This window comes from Ceratosolen solmsi, unplaced genomic scaffold (genome assembly GCF_000503995.2).
Source record: "Ceratosolen solmsi marchali unplaced genomic scaffold, CerSol_1.0 scaffold13, whole genome shotgun sequence".
In the NCBI taxonomy this organism is placed as follows: Eukaryota; Metazoa; Arthropoda; class Insecta; order Hymenoptera; family Agaonidae; genus Ceratosolen; species Ceratosolen solmsi.
In genome coordinates, this window is record NW_011948418.1 from 960,477 (window position 1) to 987,818 (window position 27,342).

Below are 27,342 nucleotides of genomic sequence, written 5' to 3' on the forward strand. Positions count from 1 at the left end.
AATCCTAAGCTTTCACCAACGTACAGATGCATTAATTTACGTGAAAGACGAATATTTGTCGTTGGCCCGTCGAATTAGAAACCGATAATTTATACATTGTTTATAGACACGTATGTTTATCATTATCGGCAATTTTATTGTTGGCGAAAGTCGCGTATTCTCGCGACGTCGGTCGGATTGCCGATGATGATGTCAAGTTGAAAATCAAAAGTGAAGTGAGCAAGTGCGCGCGCTCGTATAAACGGGGAAATTGACCCGTCATGAACATAACAAATGGCGCGGATTATTAACGGAGCGTGTCTCGGCTGAGAGAAAGCAAGAAAATTATGTTGGAAAACGAATAACTCGATGTATGCGCCGGCGTCCTTTAAAATTCATTAGGCTTTTGAAAAACAATCGATAAAGAAAAAATACTCCGCACTTACTTACACTCGAGGCAAATGGAATACTCATGACGGTATTTCGTGATTTTGTAAGTTTACATTTAATGGATGGAACATGTAAAGTAGGCGTGTCGATCATTTTCCAATTCATACGAAAAAATCGCCTTGTAGCATTTAGGGTGAAACAAATCTTCATGTTTTGTCCGGATATTATGGCGTTTGTTGTTTATTTAAAAGGCATTTTCGTTAAGTAAAATTTCTCTTAAGTTATTGTTTTGTTAATAGAAATATCAAGCAATGCTGTTGTTTTTGCGATTCCTATAAAATCGAGTTACATTATTCGGAAATAATAAATCATTACGAAAAGATGAAACTTGTATCGGATAATTTATAAATCATTCAAATATATAGGACGGATAGGGACAAAAATTCATTCTTGAGATAACATTGCAATTTAAAGGAAAATGAAAAATTATAGGATAGTGCATGCTTTACAATTCATAACAACTAAGATCTATCCGAAGAAATTTTCCGTTAATTGGTAAATTTGTTTAGAATATAAAATTTTACAATTGACTAGAGCAATTAATAGGTTAAAATATAGTTAATAACATTCGATCTGTTTCATAAAAGACTTTATATTGAAGACAAATTTAAGGTCACAGGTAATTCATTAATAATAAAAATTTAAGATTTTTTATTCATTTTTCGTAATGAAGTTTATTAGACACCGAATTGTACTATCGTATTGTTTACAGTTAAAATACGTTTAACATCTTTGCTTATGTCTTTCAATTCTTATGCTTCCAGAAACTTTGTTTTAAAAGTTACATTAATTAATTAGTTTATTACGTATTACGCAGAATGACTAACTGATTGAATGAGAAATTTTTTTCTATATTGAAATAATTAATCTCATGTACCGCGGATTTTACCTGGCGCATTAAAAATATCATTAATATTAAAGCAAAGTTATAACGAAAAATATGCCGTTTAATATAGTTAAACTTATTAGCGTACTTATTACAATTTAATTCTGTCACGTGATCACAATGATATGCTATTAAAATGTATTATCCATACTACCTTATATACTCTAATAAGGAGTAACATTTGTTTTATAAAACCTAATCTTTTCACTTATTAAGAATAATGAACTTAATTTAGATACATAACGCATAAGTTGGAGAAATCTGATAGAAAAAGTGAAATTTTGATCTAAAATACCAGCGTAGGATTTATAAGGACATGCGGAAAACTGAAAGTCGACAAGAGTTGAGTGCTTTGAGTGCCGGCTTGTTATGCAAAAAATATATAATTGTAATGGACCAAAGATATTCGAGAAGCGCACACTTTCAAATCCTGTAATGCCCGCTCCGCAGCTTACTTTATTACGCTCCTGATTCCTGCAAGTTTTTCTATTTTTTCGCGTACGAAGTATATTAATTCGCAATCGTTGGCCTATAACGAACAATCCTCGTAACTCGAAGAAACCTATGAAGCAGCGTTCACGTTTTTACTTAAAGAAATGTTACTCGACATTCTAATTATAATGTAAGTGCCAAGTATTTGTGCTTTGTCGATTGCTTTAAAAGTAATTGCATATCTTTGTATTTAAGAGGGAATTGCCTTAAGAATATAAGATCGATTGTCGGTATACCAATCAGTAAGCGTCGTGAACTCGTGCAGCACCTATTATTTTTCAGCTTGTGAAAATCATTTTCAATAAATAAATATTAGAATTTAAAATTCAAGAGAAAAATAATATTTATGCATCAATATCCCAATAAAGAAACGCGCTATTGTGAATTTTAAATATTTACGAGTATAGATCGTGGCTAATGGGTTATTTACATAACACTAGGTCTTACGAATGCAGCAGAAAATGGAGGATAAAAAATCATGGGATAATAAAAGCTTGCAAATCGTAACGAAAAATAGACGAAAATGAGATAATAAAATCGTTTGAAAATGATTTTGAATATTACGACCGCATCGCGAATACATAGAATTACAGATTTGCCTATGAATAACATTAGCGCTTGAAGTGATCAATTTGTTCAAACCTTTATGCCTCTTTAAATACTCGTAATACCAAGCACGGATTGGCAGTTGCACACAACCCTACTCGCAAACAATAAATTCATGCAACCCCCCCCCCCTCCCGCCCATCCACTCGCTGAGCAGATAAATTGCAATGGGATATTTTATGACCCCGCGTAGACGCGGCGGGCAAAAGTAAGTTGCACCTCGCGAGAAAGTGCAGAGTATAATAGACGATCGTACGCAGCCAAAGAAAATCGAGATCCTTCCTGACTGCAAAGGAGCATATCAGAGGTGGCGGCTAGAGTCTCGGCGTTTTCCAAGGTGGGGAAACTCTCGGCACTTGGTCGACGATGGAAGTGGGTCGTCTTGTTCTTTGCGCAGTTGTCTTTTCGCTCTTCGTTCGGTAAGAACAGTCCGTGTGCATGTGCAGCCATTCTGTCGCTATATACACTCGTACACCAAAAAAGCGCGCGCGCGCGCATATACAAACGCACTCATATATATATATATATATATATATGCTTCATCTATCAATCTCTATATCTCTAAGTTTCCGAGTTTTAATCGCGAGCGATGTGCACCCGCGAAAGATGACCATTTCCTTTGGAAATCTTCTTACTCGTCGCACTCGAACCTATTATTAGTTCGCATTAGTATCTTCGTGTCAAGACTGTGAGGATCGATTTCTGCTGTTGCGACATTTACGATACTAAGGCATTGCCGCAATGTAGGAGGGGGTCACCGAAGGACACCGTATGCTTGCAAATATGCATGACATTATCGGTGATTGTTATTAAATATAATACCCCGAGGACAAGTGTGAACGATAATAAAAAAATCTCTTTTTACAGAGGTGATTAAAAAACTTTGAGCACACCAGCAGTGATTCTTTACGTGATCGCCCGTAGCGTCCGTTGGAAAGTGGCAAAATTGGTAGTGAGCACGTGCTCGCGTACTACGGGCATCCAAACGAATTCTTATCCGATTGGATTCAACGAATCGTCGTCCTGCAACGGCCCACTTATTTTCCGAAGCCTTACGCACGAAAAACATTTCTCTCTCTCTCTCTCTCTCTCTCAACGATATCCAGAAGCTAGCTCCCATCGCTTTGCGTGCCAACTATATTCTACAATTAACCTCCTTAATTGTTCATAAAACATTGCGATCATCGAGTGTTCATTGGGTAAATCTCTAGATGGTTTATTATTTTTCATAGAAAGTCGTAATTGAGTGAAATCTGGGCGCAAAAAAGAAATATGTTGGAAACGTTGATTTATCACGGATGAATCGATTAATTGGTTTCGCACACGCAAGGATCGTCGCGAAAGAATAATCTCCCACGACTCGTTTGTTACTCCACAATAAGCCGAATGACGTACAAAGCGCGCATTGCATTTTCGTAAAAAGTACCCTACAGTACCCGTGTACGAGACTGCTTTATATGCGTAAATTTGCAAAATTTACACAAGTGCGTGCGTGCTTCAGTGCGTGCCTGCGTGCGTGCGCGGATGTGCAGTCGCCATTAGCGTAATCTCTAATGCCGGAAGATATTTTCTCGTGTGGTGGCTATAAAGTAGCGAAATCGTCTAAAGTACCGAGTAATCGAAGATTTTCAAAAGTGATTCCTTCGAGAAAAAAAAAACAATTGCCGAAGACCTCATCATCAATCGGCCAAGCGATAGAAGCGCAAGTAGGATAGATAATGGGGGACATTAGGATTTTGGATCCTCGCTTCGGCGCTGAGATAAAGCACCATCGGCCTTGGCCCACGATCTACAGAAATCAGGCAGCCTCGCGCGGGCCCTCGATCTGCTATCGGCCGATGCCTCTGGACACATTGACCCAATGGATGAGCCCGATCCCCGGCCACGATTATAATTACATGCCGGGCCGTGTCCCTGGTCCCGGCTCCAGTAAAGGTGGCGACTACTACTACTTGACGCCCCTATATAGGAACGCGATGCCGACCCCGCCGCCCCAGGCCCTCCCGGGATTCCAAGTTCCTGCTCAGCTCGCCATCTCGCCCCGGATGATGCTCATGGATCAGCAGCACCAACACCAGCACCAGCACCAGCATCAACAGCATCCGAGGCCCTCGCGCAACCGTAGCACCAAGAGCTCCGGTTCCGCGGGGATAGTCGCGGGTAGGCACAGCGTACCGCCCTGTACCTGCGCGATCGGCCGCACCAGATCCCTCGAGGACGTGAGGAGCGAGATTAGCGAGTGGGAGGAATACAGCGACATGAACGGGAATCGCGTTAGGACAGGCAGCAAGAGCAACGTGATGTCGAAGGGCGGTGGCGGGGGCGGCGGCGGCGGCGGCGGTCGAAGGTCCATGGAGAACCTGCTGGAGGTAGACGTCGAGGAGCTCGATCGTTCGGCCTTTGATAAAAGTGCGAAGCAGCCACGGGCCGGGAGGTCGAGCGATAAGACCTGCAAACGTAGAGGGCCTTACATGGTTTGTCTTGCCTCAACAATTCACATCCCACTTTGTCCCTACTTCTAAGCGACATTTTATGCGATCTGTCTCTGCGACTACAATCGAACCAACTCGCTACTTTCTTCATTTGAGTGATTTTAATTTTAATCGACGCTAAGATTAATTAACGAGTCCGTAAGTGGACGGCGCCTCCCAATTCTATCCTAATCTCATTATAATTTTCCATTGCCAATTCGATGGTCATTATTTTTAATTAGTTGAATATTGATTAAATTGTAACTTTATAAGGGACATTATTATTCGTAATGGCTAAGAGAAATGATAGTATCGCCGTAATAACAAGAACGTAACATCTATGTTATCCTATAAAGAAAATCAAAACATATAACATATCAATCTTAATAGCATTGGAGCTCGATTAATAAATAACAAATATATTACGAGATTAATATCAATAAACATATATTTGCTAGTCTCAACTAGTGTGAACCTATATCAATAGATATTTTATTAGTAAGACTAGGGCTTTGAAATCATTAGAAAAATCATTGAAAAAAAAAACATGATATTTGAGAAAGGCTTGGTTATTGCAAATGGAAAGAAATAATTTTTTTCATGAGAAATAGGTTGTACGCAAGCATTTCCATTTCCATCCCCAAACTCAATTAATTTAAAATTCAATTACATTTTAACGCCACATCATAATACATATTAATAATTAAATGCTAGAAGCTAATTAATTCTTTTTTTTGTTTTATATTTAATTATTTTTTAATTATTTCCATGAGTTGTGTTGCGAACCACTTTCTCGCGAATAAGCTTTAGATCATTTTTCGTTTCATTTTTAAAAATTAAAGCTTCAATTTTAAGAATATTTATTCGCAACAAGTTTTTCACAGGATTTCACAGGATTTCACAGGCAGCAAAATAGTTGATTTAATTGTAAAATCGAAGATGCAATTACTAAATGCTCGCCTAATAAATTATCATTTTGCAAATGTGATGAAAATTGAGAAGCGCGGGAAATGATCATTTGGCAATTGAGATTACAAAAGGTGTTGATTTTATCGATAATTGCCATCTATTTCCTAGTTCCAGCAATATAAACAAACTAATTAACATGAAGTTTCGTATCTTCCGATTTTTGTGCAATCCAATTATTATAATATTTAAAACGTACATGGAAAGTTAGTGTCTTGGCTATTATCGTTTACAAAAATAAAAAAAAATGACCAGATATTAAATGCGTTTAATATGAGATCAAAACGAGTGACAAAATTACATTATGATTTTAGAGAAAGTTCATGATATTTTAATATTGCCTTTTAAAAGAAAGCAATCGTCTCTTAAAATCTTAATTAACATGTAAGAAGAACTTTATATTTATTCTACTTTAACATGCTAATTTTCATTCGTGAAACATTATTTTTTTTTTTTTTTGCTAATGCAATGGTAAATGTGTTGGTATAAAGATAACAAATTAATAATGAAAATGTGTTTGTGATTCGGTCGTTATGATAATGTTCAAGCTAGCGTTAGCGAATGTCAGCAGGTTTTTAAATTAAACAATTTTATCCGAGAGGCACAGTTTATTGTGATTGTGAATAAAAAGGTGACGATAAACACCCATAATGTTCTGCTTGTGAAAGACCTTTGGTCATGTAACAACAACATTCGATAAATATTCTCTTTAATAATATTGAATTGACTGAATTATCAGTTAATACTATAAAATATTTTCAAAATCCGGCGATTGCGAATAAAGTTCCAACGAATAAATCATTACTTACTTTAAAAAAAAAAAAAAAAACAACAACAACAACAAAACAAAACAAAACAAGAAAAAAAGATTTGCTATTTCGGATCATAAACTAGTGAGTAGAATTGTTTCGATGGATTCAAAACCAAATTTTTTGATAAAAATCTTGGTTAACGTATTCAACTAGAAACGAAATAACGTACCTCCAATATAGAAAAAAGAATTACAAAATTCGAGCCGCAAGAATGACTTCGGGGAATTGTAACTTAATCGAGTCATGGTTACACTGATAAGCGATGCGAGAATTACAGATTTAGAAAGGCTGTAAATAATGACTAAGCTACGGTTTAATTTTTCTTCTTATTTGTTTCCTTCGAAAAAGGCGGAATTATGATGGTCGAGTGACTTTTTCTTACTTGAACGAGGCTTTGGATTTTTTACTTTCTCTGAAATTGCTGGTGATAGCTCGAGCATATTAAAAAATTACAAAAGATTTCATTCGCAAACAAATTTTTATTGATTGTAGGTTGACGTGTAGGATATTTATTATTGAATGCATAAACAGCAAAAGTTCTAAGGCAAAATCTAATTTTATTGAGTATGTAGAGATTTCATCATTGAGAAAATCAAAACATTTTATTTTACGCTAAATTATAATGAAAATTGGCAGTTAACCTGTTTTTATTTATTATTATTATTATTACTATTTTTATTATTACTTTTATAATTTGTTGTTGTTGTTGTTGTTTTTTTGTTGTTGTTTTTTTTAATATGATCAATATTATACCTAAAAATTATATTAAAGATATTAATTTTTTTCTTATTTTATTGTAACAGACGTTTGTAATGTTAATAATTTCTGCTGGAATATTTTCTTAGCTTTAGAATAGAACAATTCCTTGCTATTCTATGCTTACGGAACTTTTATGAGCTTAGAAAAGTTTTTTTGACGTAACTTGAATATTTCTAAAATTAATCTCATTAATAAGAAAATATATGAATAAAAGGTTTTGTTTTATATCAGAGTTTTATATAAGATATTATTTAACGATATTAAACGATACAACCTTGCCAGTTGTTCAACAGCATATTTCTATGTTGTTGAGCGTAAACTGTATTGGGTGAATCGGACAAATCGGCTAATTTTTTATTCACGTATAATTATTATCTAGTATGTATTTATTGAAATTACTCGAATGTGTCCTACAATTTCTGTATATTCGTGCCGGTCGGTAAATGACGTCAGTACCCGGTGTTATGGGGTTGTCATTAAGATACTCCATCCGTGAAATAATATTTTGATCCAGACTTTATTTATTTCATGGCTTCCGTGATTCTGTCCTCCCTATTATTAGATTCTTCGGCTTTTTTTCTACTAAAGTTGCGCGTGCTTCCTGCTCATATGTATTTCTTGTTATTTTCGTGAATTGAGATACTGCATATTACGATGCAAATTTTACTTTTTCTACGAAATAAAAGAACGCACATGGTGTCCATAAACGCAATTTTCAAATGCGCGATAGAAAAGTTACGGTAACTATATCTGTGGGTTGTCTTAACTACTTGTGCAACTCGTTAATAGTTGTAAATCTATAAAGCTTTTTTTTTTTTGTTAAGGCCATAAAGATAAAATTGTAATTTGTTTAGAAAAATGTCTTTATAAGTGTATATGAAATTTTTATGTATTGTCTACAAACTATGAATGCATAAACATTATATATTGGTATTAAAGTTTATACTTAATTTTATTAACATTTAAATAACAAATTATGTTATTCGTATATATATATATATATATATATATTTCATTATATTATTAATTTTTTTAAATATTTAACTTTATCAATACGTAAAATAATGATTTTTTTTTTTTTTAAATAGTCGTAAAGGAATTTTATGATTCTCTTTTATTTTTAATAATACAAGAAATAAAACAAAAATTATATTAGAACATAATAATTTATTTCGCATACATAATAATTAATGTTACGTCATGGCTTATATTATAATAAATATATTTGTGGAAATAAAGTTTTCATAATAATCATCATTTATACTTATCAATGCCTATTTTATAAATTATTGTTAACAATTCTTTGTTTTAATACATTGTAGTAAAAAAATTAATAGTTTAATTAATATTTTTTATTTCAATCGCGTTATCTTATCTTTTTATAGGTAGTTTTATAAATTTAAGAATGTTTTTTCTCACTTATTCTATGGTATTAACTATAAAATACATAGAAACAGTTTATATATTTGCTAATCATCAGTATCGATGAATATCTTATTTATCCTATGCATGCGATCAGTTTGAATGTGCCTATGTAATATTAATTGTTTAATGTAATTCTTTCTTTTATTTTTATATTATTGAAGTACTTTTACAAAAAAAAATAATTTAGTAATACGTTTAAATTAATATTTATAATAAAAATTTAACGCAAGTTAGTCAATGTTAAATTCATGCCAATAGTTGATTCGCTCAATAATTCTCCAATTATATTAAATAGGAGATTCATTAAATTATGCAATCAAATAATATTTTACTAATAATAATTGCTATTAATATTTTTCAAGTGTAAGTTGTCTCTTTCAACTCGTTTTAATAAGTTCTTCCTTTAAATTTGACCTCGTTCTCACTGATAAATGCCATTTATTTACACACTTCCGTATTAAATCCCAACGCAATTTCCTTTGTCAGCAATAACTTATTCCTTAATATTTTACTTAAGATCAACAAGATATTTTTAAGATCTATATCTTATTATGATATATAAAAAGAAACAATATTAACGATTTTTTTATAAGTATAATTTTATGCATTCTAATAGAATAATCGTAATCTGTATATTAGAGGATGTTTGAAAAATACTATATTAAAAATTATCTTTCGAAAGTACATAAAATTATTTATTTATTATATTAATGTCAGGTAAATTATGTGTAAATAAGCTTGAAGTACGTAAAATGTAACTGTATAAAGTTAAAATGTGATATTGTGGAATTTTTGGTTATATTTATTTCTAACTTATGAAATTTTTCTGATTTATAATTGGAAAATTGATAAATCAATTGGTTATTTGGTCATTGAAAAAGTGCACCTTATCGGTCAATTGAAATTTCATGAAATTATGATTAATTGAACGATAAAAATATTGAAAATTAAGCGATAATACATTTGTGCAATATTAATTGCACATTCATTATACGATATGCCAAAATATAATCTTCGTAATACAAATTTATATTACATAATTATATATTATAATTATATAACGTTTATATTGACTATTTATTTAAGTCTTATTTTCATATTATTCAAATTATTTATTTTCCAGTGTATAATATAAAATCCATTTTTCTTTCTCTTTCTTGATCTTTAATCATCGAAAATCAGGCACCATTCATTTTCATTTTTTATGACTAAGCAAGTGGCGCGCGTTTTCTCGCGACTTCCGGCAATACTTTCGTCAATTTCTCAATGTTCAACGCTTAACATCTGTTTACACCATCGGCCTACATTATCAATCTAAATTTTGGAATAACAGGAAAAAATACCTCAATATACGTTTTTTTAGAAAATATAATTGAAATTTTGTCAATTTAATTACGTAATTACTCGAAACTTAATGGTTACCTTCTATTTATGGGTATTTGAATAGATTTTTGTAAAATACTAATTAACACTCGTTAATTAATAAATAATAATCTATTATAAGGATATACGATATATATATATATTTTTTTTATTCTTATTGATCAAAATTATTTTTAACATCGAATAGTGTTCGAAACTCTTTTTATTTCCTGACTCCAACTGCCAATCTTTCGATAGCTTCATAATAGTTTGCCGCCTTATTAATTTCCACTGAACCATTCCCTGTCGTGAATATGAATCTGTCTTGCTGCGGGGACTTTGTTAAACCAAGTATTTTACAAAAGTATACACTTTACAAAAATGTCGTCGACATATCTCCCATGGATGATGGAAGGCACGGCAAGAGAGAACCTGCTTCCCTCCTCCTCAACCAATTGAAATAGTTATGAACATTCACTAAGAATTATTTTTCTTCAAAAAACTTTTCCAACTGAATAATATCCTTTAGTGAAGACCTGCGAACTGAATTATCGATCTATAATTTGAGAACGGCAATTTCATGTTCGTGAAAGTGGAATAATTAAAATCATGACACGTATATATAGAATTTTTTTTCTTCAGGTTATCTTAATTAACATATTAACTTTCCAAATCATTTAGAAAAATAAATAATTAATAGAACTTTTTGAAAACGATAAATGTCACATTTTTATGCTCTTTATTTGCTTTATTATTTGCAGTGTTTAATTCTTGCAACATTTGAAAACAAATAATTTATTATAAAGTTATACAAATAATGAGGAATCATTTTTTATGCAAAAATTTAATTCCTTTAATATCCGAAGTTAATTCGTATAACTATTGTTTTAAGATTGATGAGAGACATTTCTTAATAAATTTAAAGTATTCTTTCTACCCGTGTACAAGAATTCATTCAAGATAATAAATTATAAAATCGTACATCAAGTTATCTACTAATTATTACCTACTTGCAGTAAAGATTTCAACATTGAATTCATTTCTTTCTCAATAAACGTGTAAGCGGAAACAACTCCGTTAAAAAATTTAAAAAAATTATGTTACCGATCTCTCTCTCTCTCTCTCTCTCTCTCTCTCTCTCTCTCTCTATACGAAAATTTATCGGGACTCGCCGCAGCTCATCATAAGAAATGGAATCACCTTGCATTTTTACCGTTAAATGTCTGTCGCTTACACGTATTACGTGTGTATAAGTGCACGGCGATGCGTTATTACCCGCTCATGTTAATCATTATATGCGAAAGCTGTCGCGTTCGGTTGGCAAAGATAACAAGGTCTAAATCTCATTTAGTTTGCTAATGAAGAATAGATTATTAAGGTTGATAATATGTATAACATTGTAGAGGTGTATTTGTGCGTGCGTGCGCACGGGAGATTTTTGAAAGTAAAAGCTTGCGAATATACCGTTAGATACGATGATTGGGAACGGGAGGTGACGGACTCTAGTAAAGAGATCTTTACTCTCGAGCGATGATGATTATCCATAAACTTTATGTTGAAGAAAATTTTTATTCATTTATCTTGCGTATTCATTGATATATTTCATGTTCAATGTATCCTTAATTATTTGAAATACTTAAAATAATGAAATTCCTATATCGAATGGATTTGCATTATTCTTTTCTTTTTTATAAAATGCCTTCATCGCACATCAAATATTTAACTGAAATTAACAATAAAGAATTGACTATTCAATCATGAATTTCGCAAAATAAAATAAAGTTAATTTGAAATACATCGAAAGTAAATTCCATGTGCAGATGTTATTTACTAGTATGAAGATTCTGAAGCTCTACATATTCTTCAGCTTACTTATGTATTTTATTTACACCTATTTATTGAAGTATCTGTGAGTACTAGTTTTCTACAAACTATCGATAAACAAACCAAATACATTTTATTGTTAGATAAGAGTTTATTTAAAAATATATATTTACACGATAAATAATTATTTTGATTATATTTTAATAGAGAGTTATAATGCTTTTTAGTTGACACGTGCACATTAAACATCATATAAATGTTATGTCTGTTCATTAAAATTATATTAGTACTATTATTTAAGATTAAAATATTTTAAACAGTTCGTAGATAAAAATTTGAAGTGTATTGTTTAGAATTAAAAGTTGTATTTGTAAATATAATGTTTTGGTAATACGAGAGATTATTAGTCATTGATTGATAAAAAGTCATTTACAAACTTACAAGCTGCAAAGCAAAATATTTTCATATTTCCTACTCCAATTTCTAATGAGGCGCTTCTCAGAGTTCGGACTATGATATTATTTTTGTTTTTACAAATCAGTTTATTAATAATTCTCCTTTCAAACATAAAAAGACACAAACATAGTATAATAATATTTATCTTTATATATAAATATATGAATTGTAGTATATGTCTCATCTAATAAGCTGTATATTAAAAAATTCTAGAGTCCGAAGAAAAGTAGTATTATCATAAATTAAGGTTCTTGTCATTTTTTCTTTTCATATAATTATTATTTCATCTATTCATATTGTTTTCCTTACGCACACTAGTTTGTGCAATAATGATATCAACATATACTTATAATATCAATTTAACATATCAGCAGCGTTTTATTTTCTATTCAAACAGAAAAAATATGATAGATGACTTTCTATACTTTCTTCTTGTAAGTTCGTATTAAATTCATTGGATCTATACTTTTCGATCGATGGCGATTATACGCCATTTTTCATCATGAAAAAATGAAAATAATATAACATTGTTCAATTACATAAGCCATGACTTGCAAAATATTTTATAACATTTCGATACTCGTTTGATCTTTAGAATCATTTGATAATTGTAAAATACTAAACACATATAATAACAGTTTATTACTACTGCATCATGCGTCCTCCTGCCATGATAATTAATCAAAATTCTTTGGACGAAAGGTCGGTTATGCAAAGAAATGTATAAAAAATTTTTTAAGTATTTATTTTGTAGGTACACTATAAACCGTCGTATCACTCTCTCTCTCTCTCTCTCTCTCTCTCTCTCTCTCTATCTCTCTATCTCCAATTCTTGTCTTAGTTGAATATCCATCGAAATATTACGTCACTATCGAGTCCCCTCCCGCTCAACTTCCAAAACGATTCTTCTCCCTCATACATTACATTATGCCAAATAATATAAAAAGCGCGACTCTATAATACACGCTAATGATAAAGTCTGTTGGTGCTTGTGTGTGTGTGTGTGTCGCAGCAAGAGCCGAGACCAGATTTGGATACGAGCAATGGGAGCAGCGGTAGCGGACGTCCGAGATTCGTGCCTGTCACCGCCCTCGAGGATGTGCAAGCGGTCCGCTGTGCCGAATTCCATCCGCACGGGAAACTCTACGCCGTCGGCTCCAATTCCAAAACACTCCGAATATGCGCGTATCCCAAACTGCATGACGTACGGTAAGTTCTTTCGTTTGTTTTTGAATGGGTAAGCGATGCTTGCCTCTTTACACCGAGTCAGGATGCTATTGCGTAATCTTCTTTTGATTTTCACATTAAGATAATACAAGCGATGTAGAATAATATAATATGATACGTGACGTATGATTGTTTACATACTTACTCACTTATCCATTTATACTTGAGTTAGTAGAATTGCTTAATTTTATTTAATATCATTGAGGCTATTATAATAGTTGTTATCTTAATATTAAACCATATCCATGTGTTTGATCAAGAAGATTACAGAAGCATTGGACAGCAATTTTACTTCACGATGGGGCAACAAGATTATAAATTTTTCGAGTGACAATATATACTAAGTGTACGTGTGTTTTGATATCGGTGTATTAATTAATGCATGATGCAGTGGATATTGCATGCTCATAATGAATAGAAAGGATTTCATAGAAATTTCATAGATCGTTTTTACAGAACGAAAATAGTGAGATTTACATTGTAATGAGCAATTGATTGTATGAGAAGAAAAATTAATAGTCGTACGGTCGATTGTATTGAAATATTTTTTTTTCTTTTAATGTTAATGCGACTTTTTTCCAATTGTAATTGTCGTTAACGGAACCGTGAATTAGTCAGTCTGAAAATTAGTTCAAAAGAAGTAATCTTAATTGAAATAATTTTTCAGTTAATTAACATTCATTATTCAAATCACCTTTACGTATGTGTGTGCTGAGTGCAGTGATAATGGCAGTAGGCATGGCTAAACTGTACTGTTTTAGTATTTTAGCTCATTACATTTATTGGACAATAATAACATTTCTTCTATTTGTTAAAAACGAATATTTTTGTTTTTGTTTTTTTCGTTTTTTTTTCTTCGTTTTTTGTTTTTTGTTCGTAGTGATAAAAGTCGACTAGCGTAGTTAGTTAAAATATTTTTATATGTAGATTTCAAAATTAAGAAAATTTGTCGCCTCTACGCTCTGATTACTTTCTGTTACTGTTTAACGCCGTAATTATTAAGGTGCGAGTAATTATATACATGAATGTTAAAGTGAAATATAAAATTTTATTATAAATAAATATAATATAAATAAATTCTAATAATTATGCATAAACAATTTGAATTTTATTTGAGAAAAAAATATAAATCTTATTATAATTTATGAACTTTTATTGTATACTTTCAGCGACTTTTATGTATAGTAAAGAAATCTTTTGGTAATGATAAATTAAAACGACAATGGGGTATATAAGAAATTGTCGATAATTTCTGATACATAAAGTGAAAATAAGACATTATAACTTCATTGAATTTTATTACAAGTAAATATTCAAATACTTAATCCTTGGCATTGCGTCTGTGTACTCTTTAAAAAAGAAAAAACTTGTAAATTGATTTAATGTGTTTGAAAAACTGGAGCATAGAAAATGCTTTCGCTCATAATTGATGAACGGTTATCTTGTCAATTGTTTTTCAGTCATATATAATAGAGCATAAATAAATTAACGGACTTTGAACAATAAGCGCCTACTTTGCCGCAGAAATTACTTTGTACTGTTATAATTGCACAATTTACCGTTGCACCAAGTAAAATGTTATTATTATAAATACCCTAAAGGAAGATGAAATATAAATGATTAATATATTTAGTATATATAATTGAGCTAATTCTTTGTTGATTTTTATCTTATAAAATAAAAATGGAAAAGTCAAAGGATAAAAGGATAAAGCAAATAAAACAAAACTTTATATTGTATCATTAAATTACATTGAATTTATTTAAACTTATCGATGCATAAAAATAAGCTATTTTTAAAATACATTTAAATTCAGTTTAATTATGTTGATATTAATTATCATTTAAAAATTAGTTTAAATTTTAAAATTTGATCAATGTTCATCTGCAGTACATTGTTACGTTCAATTTTAATAATTAAATAGTTAAATAAGAAATAGTTCTAAACAAATCAAATAATAATATTCTTTCAATAATATTCTCTCACTCTTTAATTTGTTTATAATGATAAATAAAAATATTTGTTTTCAAATTCTTTCATCCTAATATCGCTGTACATTATTTCATTGAAATTTAAAACTTTTATTTGTAATGAAGTAGTCGACATCATGATTCATCGTCGTATTTAGTTTAATATGAAATAATTCGTTTAGAAATATGTTGTTCTTACATAAATTTAAGGATATTCCTAAATGGCATATATAAGTCTAATCTATAATTTAGTTAGTTAGAAGTTAAATTTTTTAATTTTTTCAATAAACAAATAAGCTTAGTAAAAAAATTTGTTAATTAACGATAGAAATAATTGTTTGTAACAAATTTAACAATTTTTATTATTTTTGTATATTTTTATAATACTACGTTTACGGGGGTAACAAAACTCAGAAGTAAATTTGTACGGAGTGATAACTGTTTATACACTCAAAAGTTCCGATAAATAAAAATTATAATAAAATAGTGATTCTCTAAGAATTCTGGAATATTTGAATTAGCTTAATTAGTAAAATAAACCATAATTTTTATGAGCATTACGTACTAGATTATTATAAAAGTATATTATTTCTTAATTACAATGAAAATCTTCCCAATTAAACAATAGGATGCTTAATTAATCGTCCTATTTGATTGTTGAATAGGTAATTTCATTTGTGTAAGTTCACACATTCGTATTCATATATACGTTTGAAAATAATTTTTATCTTGAAATTAATATCCACATATCTAACCGATAATTTTATTATCAATTTTATAATTCATACGTAACTTAAATATTTATACGATAATGTTATATAGTCATAATAATAATAAAAATCATAATTAAAATATCTATCTATAAGTCGACGAATTACTAAAAATAATTATCAAAAATTAAGATTTCGTAATAATTGTAACGTTTACAAGAAATTGAATACCTAATCGTCTTATTGGAATAATAAAGACAAGTGGCCCTGTATTACAATTGGGTCAATATCGCTTTTGTACTTGCTTGAAGTGCTTTTCTATGCTTTTGCGGAATAAAGAATTTTAAACTTTAAACTACTAATGTTAGAATTAAACAATCCTCGTTAACTAATTAATAGATACAACAATGAATATGTGTACAGTTTGTCGATTATTTTATTATTTATTATTATTTTATTTTATTATTTTATATTATTTTTAGCTATGGATTTTTTCTGTCAATTATATTTTGAGAAAAGAATATTTTTTTTAAAAACGAAAAGTCAAAACCAATATATATATATATATATATATATATATATATATATATATATATTGTATTGGAGCAGACATTTTCTATATTCCAATTACCTTTTAACATATTAGTTTATTATCAGTTGAGAGATGGAATTTGCTATTTTTATTAAAAATGAAGTATTTATTAAATAAATAAATAGTCAATGGGTCCTTTGCGGTATGCATAAGCGAATGAAAGATTGTAAATGTACATAATTTTATTTTATAATATATAAATTAAACTATATAAAGGAAAATAGTAAAAAAAAAAAAAAAAAAAAAATGCTGAATATTTGTAATTGGCCACAATAATTTTTCCACCTTATGAAGTACGATTGTTTTCTTGCTGAAAATCGTAGAAAATTTTTTTAAAAATATTTCTTGATCATGTGAGTGAGATACTTGCTCTTTATTAGAAGAAATTTCGATGAAAGAGAAATAGAATTATATTTCTGTAGTATATAATAATTTATAAATGAAAGTTTAATGTTCTTAATTGATTGATTTATTTATTTATTCTATTTTTTGTTATAATTTTGATCGGCATTAAGTACTTCGATTTCCTCTATTTTTTTTTAATTTTTTATTTTTTTATTTTTTTTTTACTAGAACGCATATTTCTTGTAGAAAAAAAATAATGCAATCTCATTATTTTTCTTGCTATTAAATTACATTTTAATATTTGGAGGGAATTAATTTTATCCCATATAATTAATCGTCTGAAATCGTGAATAATAATTGCTCATAATGTTCAATCTAATGATAATCGTTAATTCTTAGTCGGAAAATAAAAGTATCGCTCCCGACAATAGACGCAACTAAGTTGTGTAAATGAAGTAACGAAATTCTCAGATCATTAAAAAAGTCTATGTCAGGGAATAAAAGCAAACAACGGTTAATTAGGATTACTAAGAGAGTTTCATGACTACTCGCAACGAGTGAAAGCTTCGTAATCTCTGGTTTCCTCTTTCAACGTGCAGCTATGATCTTTTTCATCGCCTCCTTAATTTTTAACTATCCCAACAGAAATTATAAATGAGAAACATTAAACAACCGAGAATGAAAGTTTTTTTTATTTATGATTTTATAAAAAGCAATTGTTATAGATTAGCTTGGCTTTTGAAAATGATAGTTTTGTGTGCGGTATTTTATCGGCTCATTAATTACGATAAGCAAAGTATACTTTTCTAGTTGAAATTAATACAGGAAAGTGTGTTTAGGTATTTTGTTTGAAATGCAATATTATTGTAATGATCAATCAATGACTGAGATAGGAGTAAAAGCAGGAACAAAGATTATTAAGAAATATGTATATTTTCATGACCATAATGGGATTTCAATTGGTCAAAAGAATAATATATTTGCGTAATTGTATAATTCAACCGAAAACTAACAATTCTGATGCAGCGAATGTTTTATTAGAATTTTAAATAGACTTTTAGGCTTTGAGCTTCCTATTGATTCGTAATAACTATTAATAAAGGATTTATTATAAAAGTCTCATATATATTATATTTCTGGTCCAGAATTATTTTTATAACTGTCACCAGATCTATCCCAACTCTCACGCTTTTTATTATTATTTTAGAAAATTAAGGTGAATAAATGACTGATTAGAGAGAAAAAAAGTGAAGCACGTGTCCTCGAGTAATAGTCCGACCTCGAAAATCCAATAGTTGTTGGAGCCTGGAAAACAATATTCCAAATTAGAATATAATTAAGTGCAAAGTCTGAAAGCCGCACGGATCGTACATATGGAGTCTGAGAACTGGGTATAATGCAGAATGCGGAGCATAATTTGAGAGAAGTAAGGAGGTTGCGCAGAGCAAAGAGTAAAATTGGCAGGGAACAGAGGTGCGGAGCTATTGCCGTCGCGTAGAATCACTCGAGCGAAAACGAAATTTATTGAGATGTTGATAATGTGATGTGCACAACTTTTTTTTTTTTCTTTCCCGTTGGCAATACGAACTTTTACACAAAGATAATAGTTTCGAGGCAACATCGATACTCCTCGCTTGATCGCACGATTTCTCATAATTTATGGTAGATTACGCGGCTTCAATTTCTTTTACCACCACTTAGAGCTACAATCGTTATTAATATTGATTGGATTATTAATAAAAGCGAAAGTATAATTTACTGCCGTTCTATTCATTCAATTTCACTACGCAGTATTGGAAAACCAAATTTATGAAATTGATTTATATTTTTATCTTATTTATATTTATGCACAATTTATATATTATACTTCTATTGTATTTGGCTTGATTTTCTCCCTGAAATTGCTTATTAAGTAGTTTGATTGGTAATGTTGGAAATTAAAATTTCTCTAAATTTTTTAAGAAACATTTTAATATATATATATTTTAATCTAGAAAATCTAATGAATTTATATAAACTATGTAGTAAGTTTAGAAGGGAAATATCGCTTAGATTTCTCATAATTAATTATTTATTTTATATTCATCAACGCAATACAAACAATTATATTATTTTGCATATTAGTCGTGAAAAATTATTCTTAAGAATTATATTGTAAAAATTATCATCATCATCGTAATTATGTATCTTAATCAAATAATCATATGACACATATAATAAAAGCGATCAAGTTTTGTTTTATTATTAAATTATTGCAAGTCTTATTTTTTTTTTGTATTAACACATGACTCGTTCAATTTTTTTGTATATTTCTCCATACTTTATTGAATATAACTATTACTTTTTTTTATACAGCTTGATTCTTTATTTTCCGCCATTTCTAATAAAAAAGGGTGTTATTGTTAAGTAATTTATGATAATGCTTAAAAAAGAATTAATTTATAAAAGAAATTTTAAAACATAACAAAAAATAATCTTGCGTAATAATTGTTTGTGTGTATATATATAATATGCAATTTGTTTTAATATATATATATATATATATATATATATATTTTTTTTTAATGAGAATATTAAAGAAATGTATTTACCTAAGTAAATATTGACTATCCCGAGCATATAGATAGAATAGCATCAACGTGACCAACGTTTACAAAATTTACTTTTTAATGATTTATTGATATGAAAATATTATATGAGCCTTGCGTGAAGTAAAGTGAAGTGCAAAACATTAAAATTGTATATTTTCCTGAAACTAACAAATATTTCACCCTTACTCATTCAAATTTTCCTTTTTATTTCGAACTCTAGCTTCAAGGCTTTCACTAAAAGGTGAAATAAACCAATTTACTTTATTAAACCGTAGCTAATATTTCTCATCTTAATAGTAACTTAATCTTGTAATCGACGTGTAAAGCCATATATTTGATTATTTTTATGATTTTAGGGAAGATCATCAGACGTATCAACCAACGGTTCTTTTTAAAAGAACGAAACATCACAAAGGATCAATATATTGCTTGGCTTGGACACCGGATGGGCAGCTTATGGCAACCGGAAGTAATGACAAAACAGTGAAGCTTATGCGATTCAACGCCGACACATCAAATCTGGAAGGTATCAAGGAATTTTCTATTATTCGTTAATTATGACCCTAATAGCTTATTTCTCATTTGAACAAAAATATGAAATATTAAATGACAAATTCTAAGTGGCATTGAAGTTATTTGAAACCAATTTAATGAGTTTATGCGATTTTTCGATTTACTATGAATGAATAAAAGGATAGAGCAATTTTTTTCTTTTTTTTTTTTTATAATAGTTAATTATAGTGAATTTTATCACTATAAATCACATTTTTACTTTTGACCCTTTTCACACGATAATTTCGTTAAGTAGTTTTCGGTATTTAGCTTCTTGTCATTGATCTTTTATTAGATTCGTGTCCTTTTTAAAAAACCTATTTATAAAACTTAAATTATTCTTATATATTCTTAATTTAGTTACGTAACACATTTTATTAACTATTATAGTTATACTTGATTGATTAAAATTTTTAATTATATCGCTCGATTAAGAGACAGTATATTGAAACTTATTAAAGCTGAAAAGTCAGAATTACAATTTAATTACACTGAAAAGCAATGTGATAATATGCAATCAGTTATTATAGGAATTATTTTCAAAAGTAATAATATATCTCCTATCGCTTTGAAAAATTACGTAGAATAATGAAACGAGCGTATAATTGGCAAAACTAATAATTTCGTAACGCCTGCAGAAATTATGTTTTGCAACAAATTGTGAAATTCCGTGACTATATTATCAATGAGTCGCAATTTCTATGTGGCAAATTAATCTTTTTCATTTATTAGTAATACTTCCTATTAAACTTAATATATTTATTTCTATTATTCTTATCGGTCATATGTACTCTGTAGCGGCGTAGCGAGTTAAATTGTTATTTTACTTAAAACAACCTTCGGCCATTCGTTCTATCTCTTTCTTATCATCCTTAACAAGCTGAGACTAAATAAATGTTATTTATCGGAATTCTCGTTTTTTACTCTATGCTCGCTTTAACGGTACGAAGCGCCTAAAAAGCTTTGCGGTCAGGTCGATTCGTTATCCTTTTACAAAATTTTGGTATAAAGGTAAATGTGAAATATATTAAATCAATATGAAAAGGGAAAGAATGAAAGTAAATGCACGGATTAACACTTTCTATATTTTAATCTTTTTTTTCGAGATTATCAATTTAATCAATCGCACCAAGATGATCGTATAGGCGAATAATTTTTTATAACGTAATAATTGACAGCTGGTAAACGCGTGCTTCCTAATAAGTGCACTACGTAATATTTTAGGACAAGAAGTGGAGCTGACGATGCACGACGGGACGGTGCGAGACCTCTGCTTTCTCGAGGATGCGTCGAACAAGTCGAGCCTGCTGATAAGTGGCGGCGCCGGGGACTGCAAGATCTACGTTACCGACTGCGCCACGGGGACGCCCTTCCAGGCCCTCAGCGGACACAGTGGCCACGTCCTGACACTCTACAATTGGGGCGGCGCGATGTTCGTCAGCGGCTCCCAGGACAAGACCGTGCGATTCTGGGATCTGAGGACGCGCGGCTGTGTCAACATGATCACCCCGGCTACGGTACCCGGGAGCAGGGTTCGTTGCTACTATTTTCTATGTTATACCCCCACCCACTTTCACCGTATCCCCCGAGCACTTGTCCAATTGTACGAACTGGCCAATGCCTTTACGGTGTTATAGTCCTCCTCTGTCTCGTCAATTCGGTAATTCATACGCCACGCTATTGCTGGAATAAATATATCCTCGGCCAGCTGTCATTGTAAAACCCACTTCACCCATTGTCCAAAGAATTTTCGATCTATCAGGTTATTCGTTTAAATAATTGACGGAGCTTACGAAGAGGGCGGCGGATGTAAAATATTGAATTTTTCCCGGGACTCTGATATCTTAATCATTAGAGATTAACCGTCGCCGCGATCGGTGGTGTTAATGCGGGTATATCGAGGCCATCTCCTATTCCGAATCCATTGAAAATCCATTGAAAAGCAAGAGACTGTCTCGCTCGTCCCTGGATAGTCCAACGGGACGAAGCTTCTGAAGATTACCAATCGGGGGACGCAGCAAGCAGTCTCCAAAGTCGCATCCAACTTCACTCACAAAATCTTTATTACGCTGCAGGTTGGGAGCCCCGTGGCCGCATTGTGCGTCGACCCCTCGGGCCGACTCCTGGTTTCCGGCCACGAGGATAGCAGTTGCGTCCTGTTTGACATCCGGGGTGGCAGGACTGTTCAGTGCTTCAAGCCTCACGCCGCTGACATACGAAGTATTAGATTTTCGCCGTCGGCTTATTATTTGCTCACTGCCGGCTACGACAACAAGCTCGTACTCACCGATTTACAAGGTTTGTCACTTTTTGTTGCGCCTTATGCTCATCCTTGTTCATTAGACACTTTGTCCTTTTACTTCAGTGTTTGTCGATTTAGAATTTGCGGGTTGAAAGTAATATCAGAGCGGAATATGTATTATCTGTCTATTACATTTTATACATATATACGTAAGATATAGTAGTAGTCGAGTATGAGGGTAATTACGCGTCTTCCACAGTATATTCTCAGCTTATGAAAAGGAAGCTTAACATTATCGGAGATTAAAATTCCTGAGAAGTAAAGCGAATATAAAAAAATTCATGCAAGCTCGATATGCACATAAAATAAATATGGGCATTTGAATTACAGGTGATTTGACAATGCCTTTACCGAGTGTCGTTGTCGCCCAGCATCAGGATAAGGTCATATCCGGTCGTTGGCACCCGACGGAGTTCTCCTTCCTCAGTACTTCCGCTGACAAAACTGCTACCCTCTGGGCATTGCCACCAGTGTAAACCATACGCTTATCGTATTTATTTGTAAATCTAATGGTTATCCGTTAAGAAGCTCCATTTGTTTTCCCCTCGCGAATTAATCATTTGCCCGAATTCGTTAATCGGAAGTTCGGAAGTCATAAGACGAGAAGAAGTAAAAATTATAATGCGTATTGTTTTTTAAATTGAAGAAAGACTTTATTATTATTATTATTATTTTTTTTTTTTTTTTTTTTGACTGCTTGTGTTTATCTTTCTTGTGGATGACGTAACTTTTTACGATTTTCAAACAAGAATTTCATAAAACGTTTTAATGACCGTTATAAAAATATCGTATTTGCAATGTCGGTGTTTTTGTTTACAAATACTCTTTTGTGATAAATGATAAATCAGAAACTCGGTTGAAATGTTTCACCAGTCTTATTTTAATGTCATTATTCAAACTTTTTCATAATAATTTATATAATTGTCGCCTGTCATAAGTAAGATTCGCCTCCCTTTGCATTAACGAAGCCAGGATAAATTTGAAAAAAAATAAAAAAAATGTATCATCGATACTATGAATTCAGAAAACGATTTTCGAAATGACATTTGTTATCTTTTTTGCTACTAATTAATTACATTAAAAATATTCTAATACATTATAAAGAAGTAAAAAATACATTGAAAAGATTGCAATTATGAGATTTTGGTCTCGATTTTTGTCGAAATATGGATGATAATACTTTTTGGAATGGAATGGAAATTAAATTTATTACGTATGTTGAATATTACATTATTTACAAATTGTTTTTCTATAAACATTCTTATATATATTTATAAGTAGTTACTTAATTTTTTTCGTTCAAATTAGTCATCCATTTTTACAGTGATTTATTGTAAATGTTATTACAACTTTTTTCTATTATTTACGAAGCAAAAAAAGTTATTGCATTAGTAAAATATATATAAGTAAAGAAGAGAAATGTTTGAAATAAATAGAGAAGAGAATAAAAGAAATGAGAAACTTAAGACTGGATGGTCATAAATTCGAAATTCAACGATAACCATTCAATTTGAGAACTTTTATGAAAGTATTGGAAAAATATATTGGTATTAAAAAGCTCGGCAGGATTAAAAGTCGACATATATTCATAAAAATTCATTCCTTTATCAAAATTTATTTGCCTAAATAATATCATTATCTAATCGTCAGTAATTATACAATAATTAATCGATAAAATTATCTTCCCTTCTAACATCGATGTAAATATGTTAATGCTTAGATTTAAGATAGAGTTCATTGAATCGGTAAATCGATAATTCATATTTGTGTATAATAAATCTCGTAACATTTTGTTAAAGAAAACAAAACAAAAAAAAGACAAAAACAAACAAAAAAAAAAGAAACAAATAAACAAACAAACAAAAAAAAACAAAAAAAAAACAAAAAAAAAAAAACAAATAAACAAACAAACAAAAAAAAACAAAAAAAAAAACAAAAAAAAAAACAAAATAAAAAGGAAAAAAAAAATAAATAAATTCAAAGCCTACTTTACATCTTATGTAGCATATTTTCAAAAATCGTATAGTAGTTAATCCGACAACGAAGTCACTTTTATTTAATTTTTCTTTTTGTCATCAGCGCTTAAATTTTTGCCAACCTTTTGTTATTTATCTGTCATATACAATTTTAAAGAATCGTTATGTTTCTTGAAATAAATAGTTTAATATCGCCTATATTCGATGAGTAATATTATAATTAGTGCGAATAAATACAAGTAATATTATAAAGAGTATTTGACGAGTATATTGAAAAAATACGCACATAGAATATGATTCACATAATATTGATAGTATAGTGATTGTAAATTATCATTTCTATTATTAGCCGTAATGGTTACTGTAAAAATGGTTTCATTTTAATCGTTGAAATCAATCGATTTCTAATAACATTTTAATCTATCAAACTAATTGATTTCATTGAGTTGATTGAATTGTTCTTCGGTAGAAGTATTATCAACGGATTATCAATAAAAATAGAGAATGTTTTATCAATAGATATTATAATAAACGTATATAACCATTCGTATGAAAATGGGCGAAGAATTAAAAATAAATAAATGATAGATATAATTAATTTAAAATTTAAATGTGCGCAGATAGTAAGCTCCGGCATATCAAGTTCGTGACGACTTTACAGTAGCGAATGTAAACGTGCTGGAGAAGATAGTGCAAAATCATAAAATACAAGAATCAAGAAAGATAACTGCGAGATTATTAAGTACTTCTTAAAACTATTAAATATTATATATAACTCGTTACATTCTAAAAAAAAAGGAAAAAAAAATATATTTATTATGTCATCGATATTATACGTATTATATGATTTTGAGGAATCGAGCGTGTATACTGACTGTTAATACTTTATCATTTTGTCGAATTAATAATGATTAATATGACTTATACATACATATATATATATATATATATATATATATATATATATATATATATGTGTATAATTAATATATAAATAATGGTACTTAAAGTTTATCAAAATTATGTTAAGCAGGATTATTTACAATGTCAGTATGCTTAGATTCCTTAATAAAGAAAAGAAGAAAGAAGCGAAAGCAAAATGTTATAAATGATTGGGCGAGTATCAATGTAGGGTACTTCGAGGGGCTGTTAATTTACTGCCGACATTTTTAAGTCGAACTTGATAATAAAAGCCTTGATATAATTTTGTTATGATTGAAATTAGTAAATGAGCTCTCATCCATAAGAGGGAGAAGTGGAAAAAAAATGAAAGAAGCGTCTGCTTTTTGCGTAGCAATTTGTCGTGCCTTCTATCGTGGCTGCTTTCGGCGATTTGCGATTTATTTTTGTATCTTGATCCTTTAATACATATATTCTCCTTTAAAAAGAATAAATAGATATATCCTTATCGCCAAAAACTTTTTTCGACCTTCTGTCTATTCCTCTTCGTCTACAATACTTTTCCCATCATAGAAATTCCAAATATCCAACAGAACTATCTACAACATTATCTTTATGCACATATATGAATTTTGTACATCCGAATATCATCTCGATTATTTAACCTAAGACGAACAAAATAAAACAAAGTAATTCATTGCAAAATTATAATATCGCATGGTTGACGTATTATTTACAACTTTGTACTTTTTCTGTAGATATGACACTGTATGTAATATTATCACATATTATTTAAACAATAAAAATTTACGTTATTGAAACTAATAATTATAATGTGTGTAATTTTGTATAGGAATCTATTTTCGTATAGAAATTACCATTTAATTTATTTTTCATTAAAAATATTCGTAACTTCAATAGTATATAAACTTTAAATTCTATATTACGTTAAAAATAGGAAAATTATATATTGAAAGTTTTGGTAATTTAAATTGTATTGTTATTATATAAATTATTATTGAATAATCTTTATAATAATAAATAATAGTAAGAATAATATTCTTCTTAATAAATCAACATGTTGGATGTACATATTATAAGTTTCTTCAAATCTATGTTGAGTACTCAGTTTTAATTTAACATTAAATAAAATGTAAAATAATTGAAGCAGCATTTGTGTAATCCCACTAAACAATTGTTTCTTCTAATTATTTCTTAGATTGATTTTATTATTAATTATTTGTCTACCTGACGTATGTTATTAATTTCGTAATCTTTTACTTGTGATTTGTTAACTTTAGTTTCCATTTACGATTATATCAAATGCATCTCATTCGTTTTCATTTGACTATGATATAAAAAAATTTTTTTTTTTTATTTGTTTTTATATTATATTTAGATTTCGAACTATATTTTTATATTTCTATTTTAGTTTGAGCTTTTGATTTTCCATTTCCTTTCTCTCATCTACATAGTTATATTGTTTTAAAGCAAAAATTTTTATTTTTCGTAATTATTCTATATTCATGTTAGAATTATGCGAAAATTAATAATAATAATAAAAACAAAAAACAATATTTTATCCCGTATTTCATGAAATGTCCCTTTGGCTGTGACATTCATCACTCATGGCATATACGTCGATGACATTTTTGGGGGTGCGGGCACGCCGCAATATCTAATCGAAAC

The 27,342-nt window shown here is 30.1% G+C and overlaps 1 protein-coding gene across 5 annotated transcripts in view; it reads left to right on the forward strand.

The window, feature by feature from the left end:
- The window catches only part of LOC105360084 (WD repeat-containing protein 47), a 119,046-nt gene extending 95,692 nt beyond the window's left edge, over nucleotides 1–23,354 (forward strand). For 4 of the 5 annotated variants that reach the window (XM_011496875.1, XM_011496870.1, XM_011496873.1 and 1 more), the window contains 5 exons: nucleotides 13,501–13,697; nucleotides 20,280–20,449; nucleotides 21,700–22,007; nucleotides 22,551–22,773; nucleotides 23,108–23,354. In XM_011496875.1, the coding sequence (XP_011495177.1) occupies nucleotides 13,501–13,697; nucleotides 20,280–20,449; nucleotides 21,700–22,007; nucleotides 22,551–22,773; nucleotides 23,108–23,253 (1,044 nt within the window). In that variant the 3' untranslated portion in view covers nucleotides 23,254–23,354. Of the gene's footprint in view, nucleotides 1–4,742; nucleotides 4,888–13,500; nucleotides 13,698–20,279; nucleotides 20,450–21,699; nucleotides 22,008–22,550; nucleotides 22,774–23,107 lie in introns of those variants that run through there. The other variant, XM_011496874.1, reaches the window with a different exon arrangement.
- Nucleotides 23,355–27,342: the final 3,988 nt, after the last annotated feature.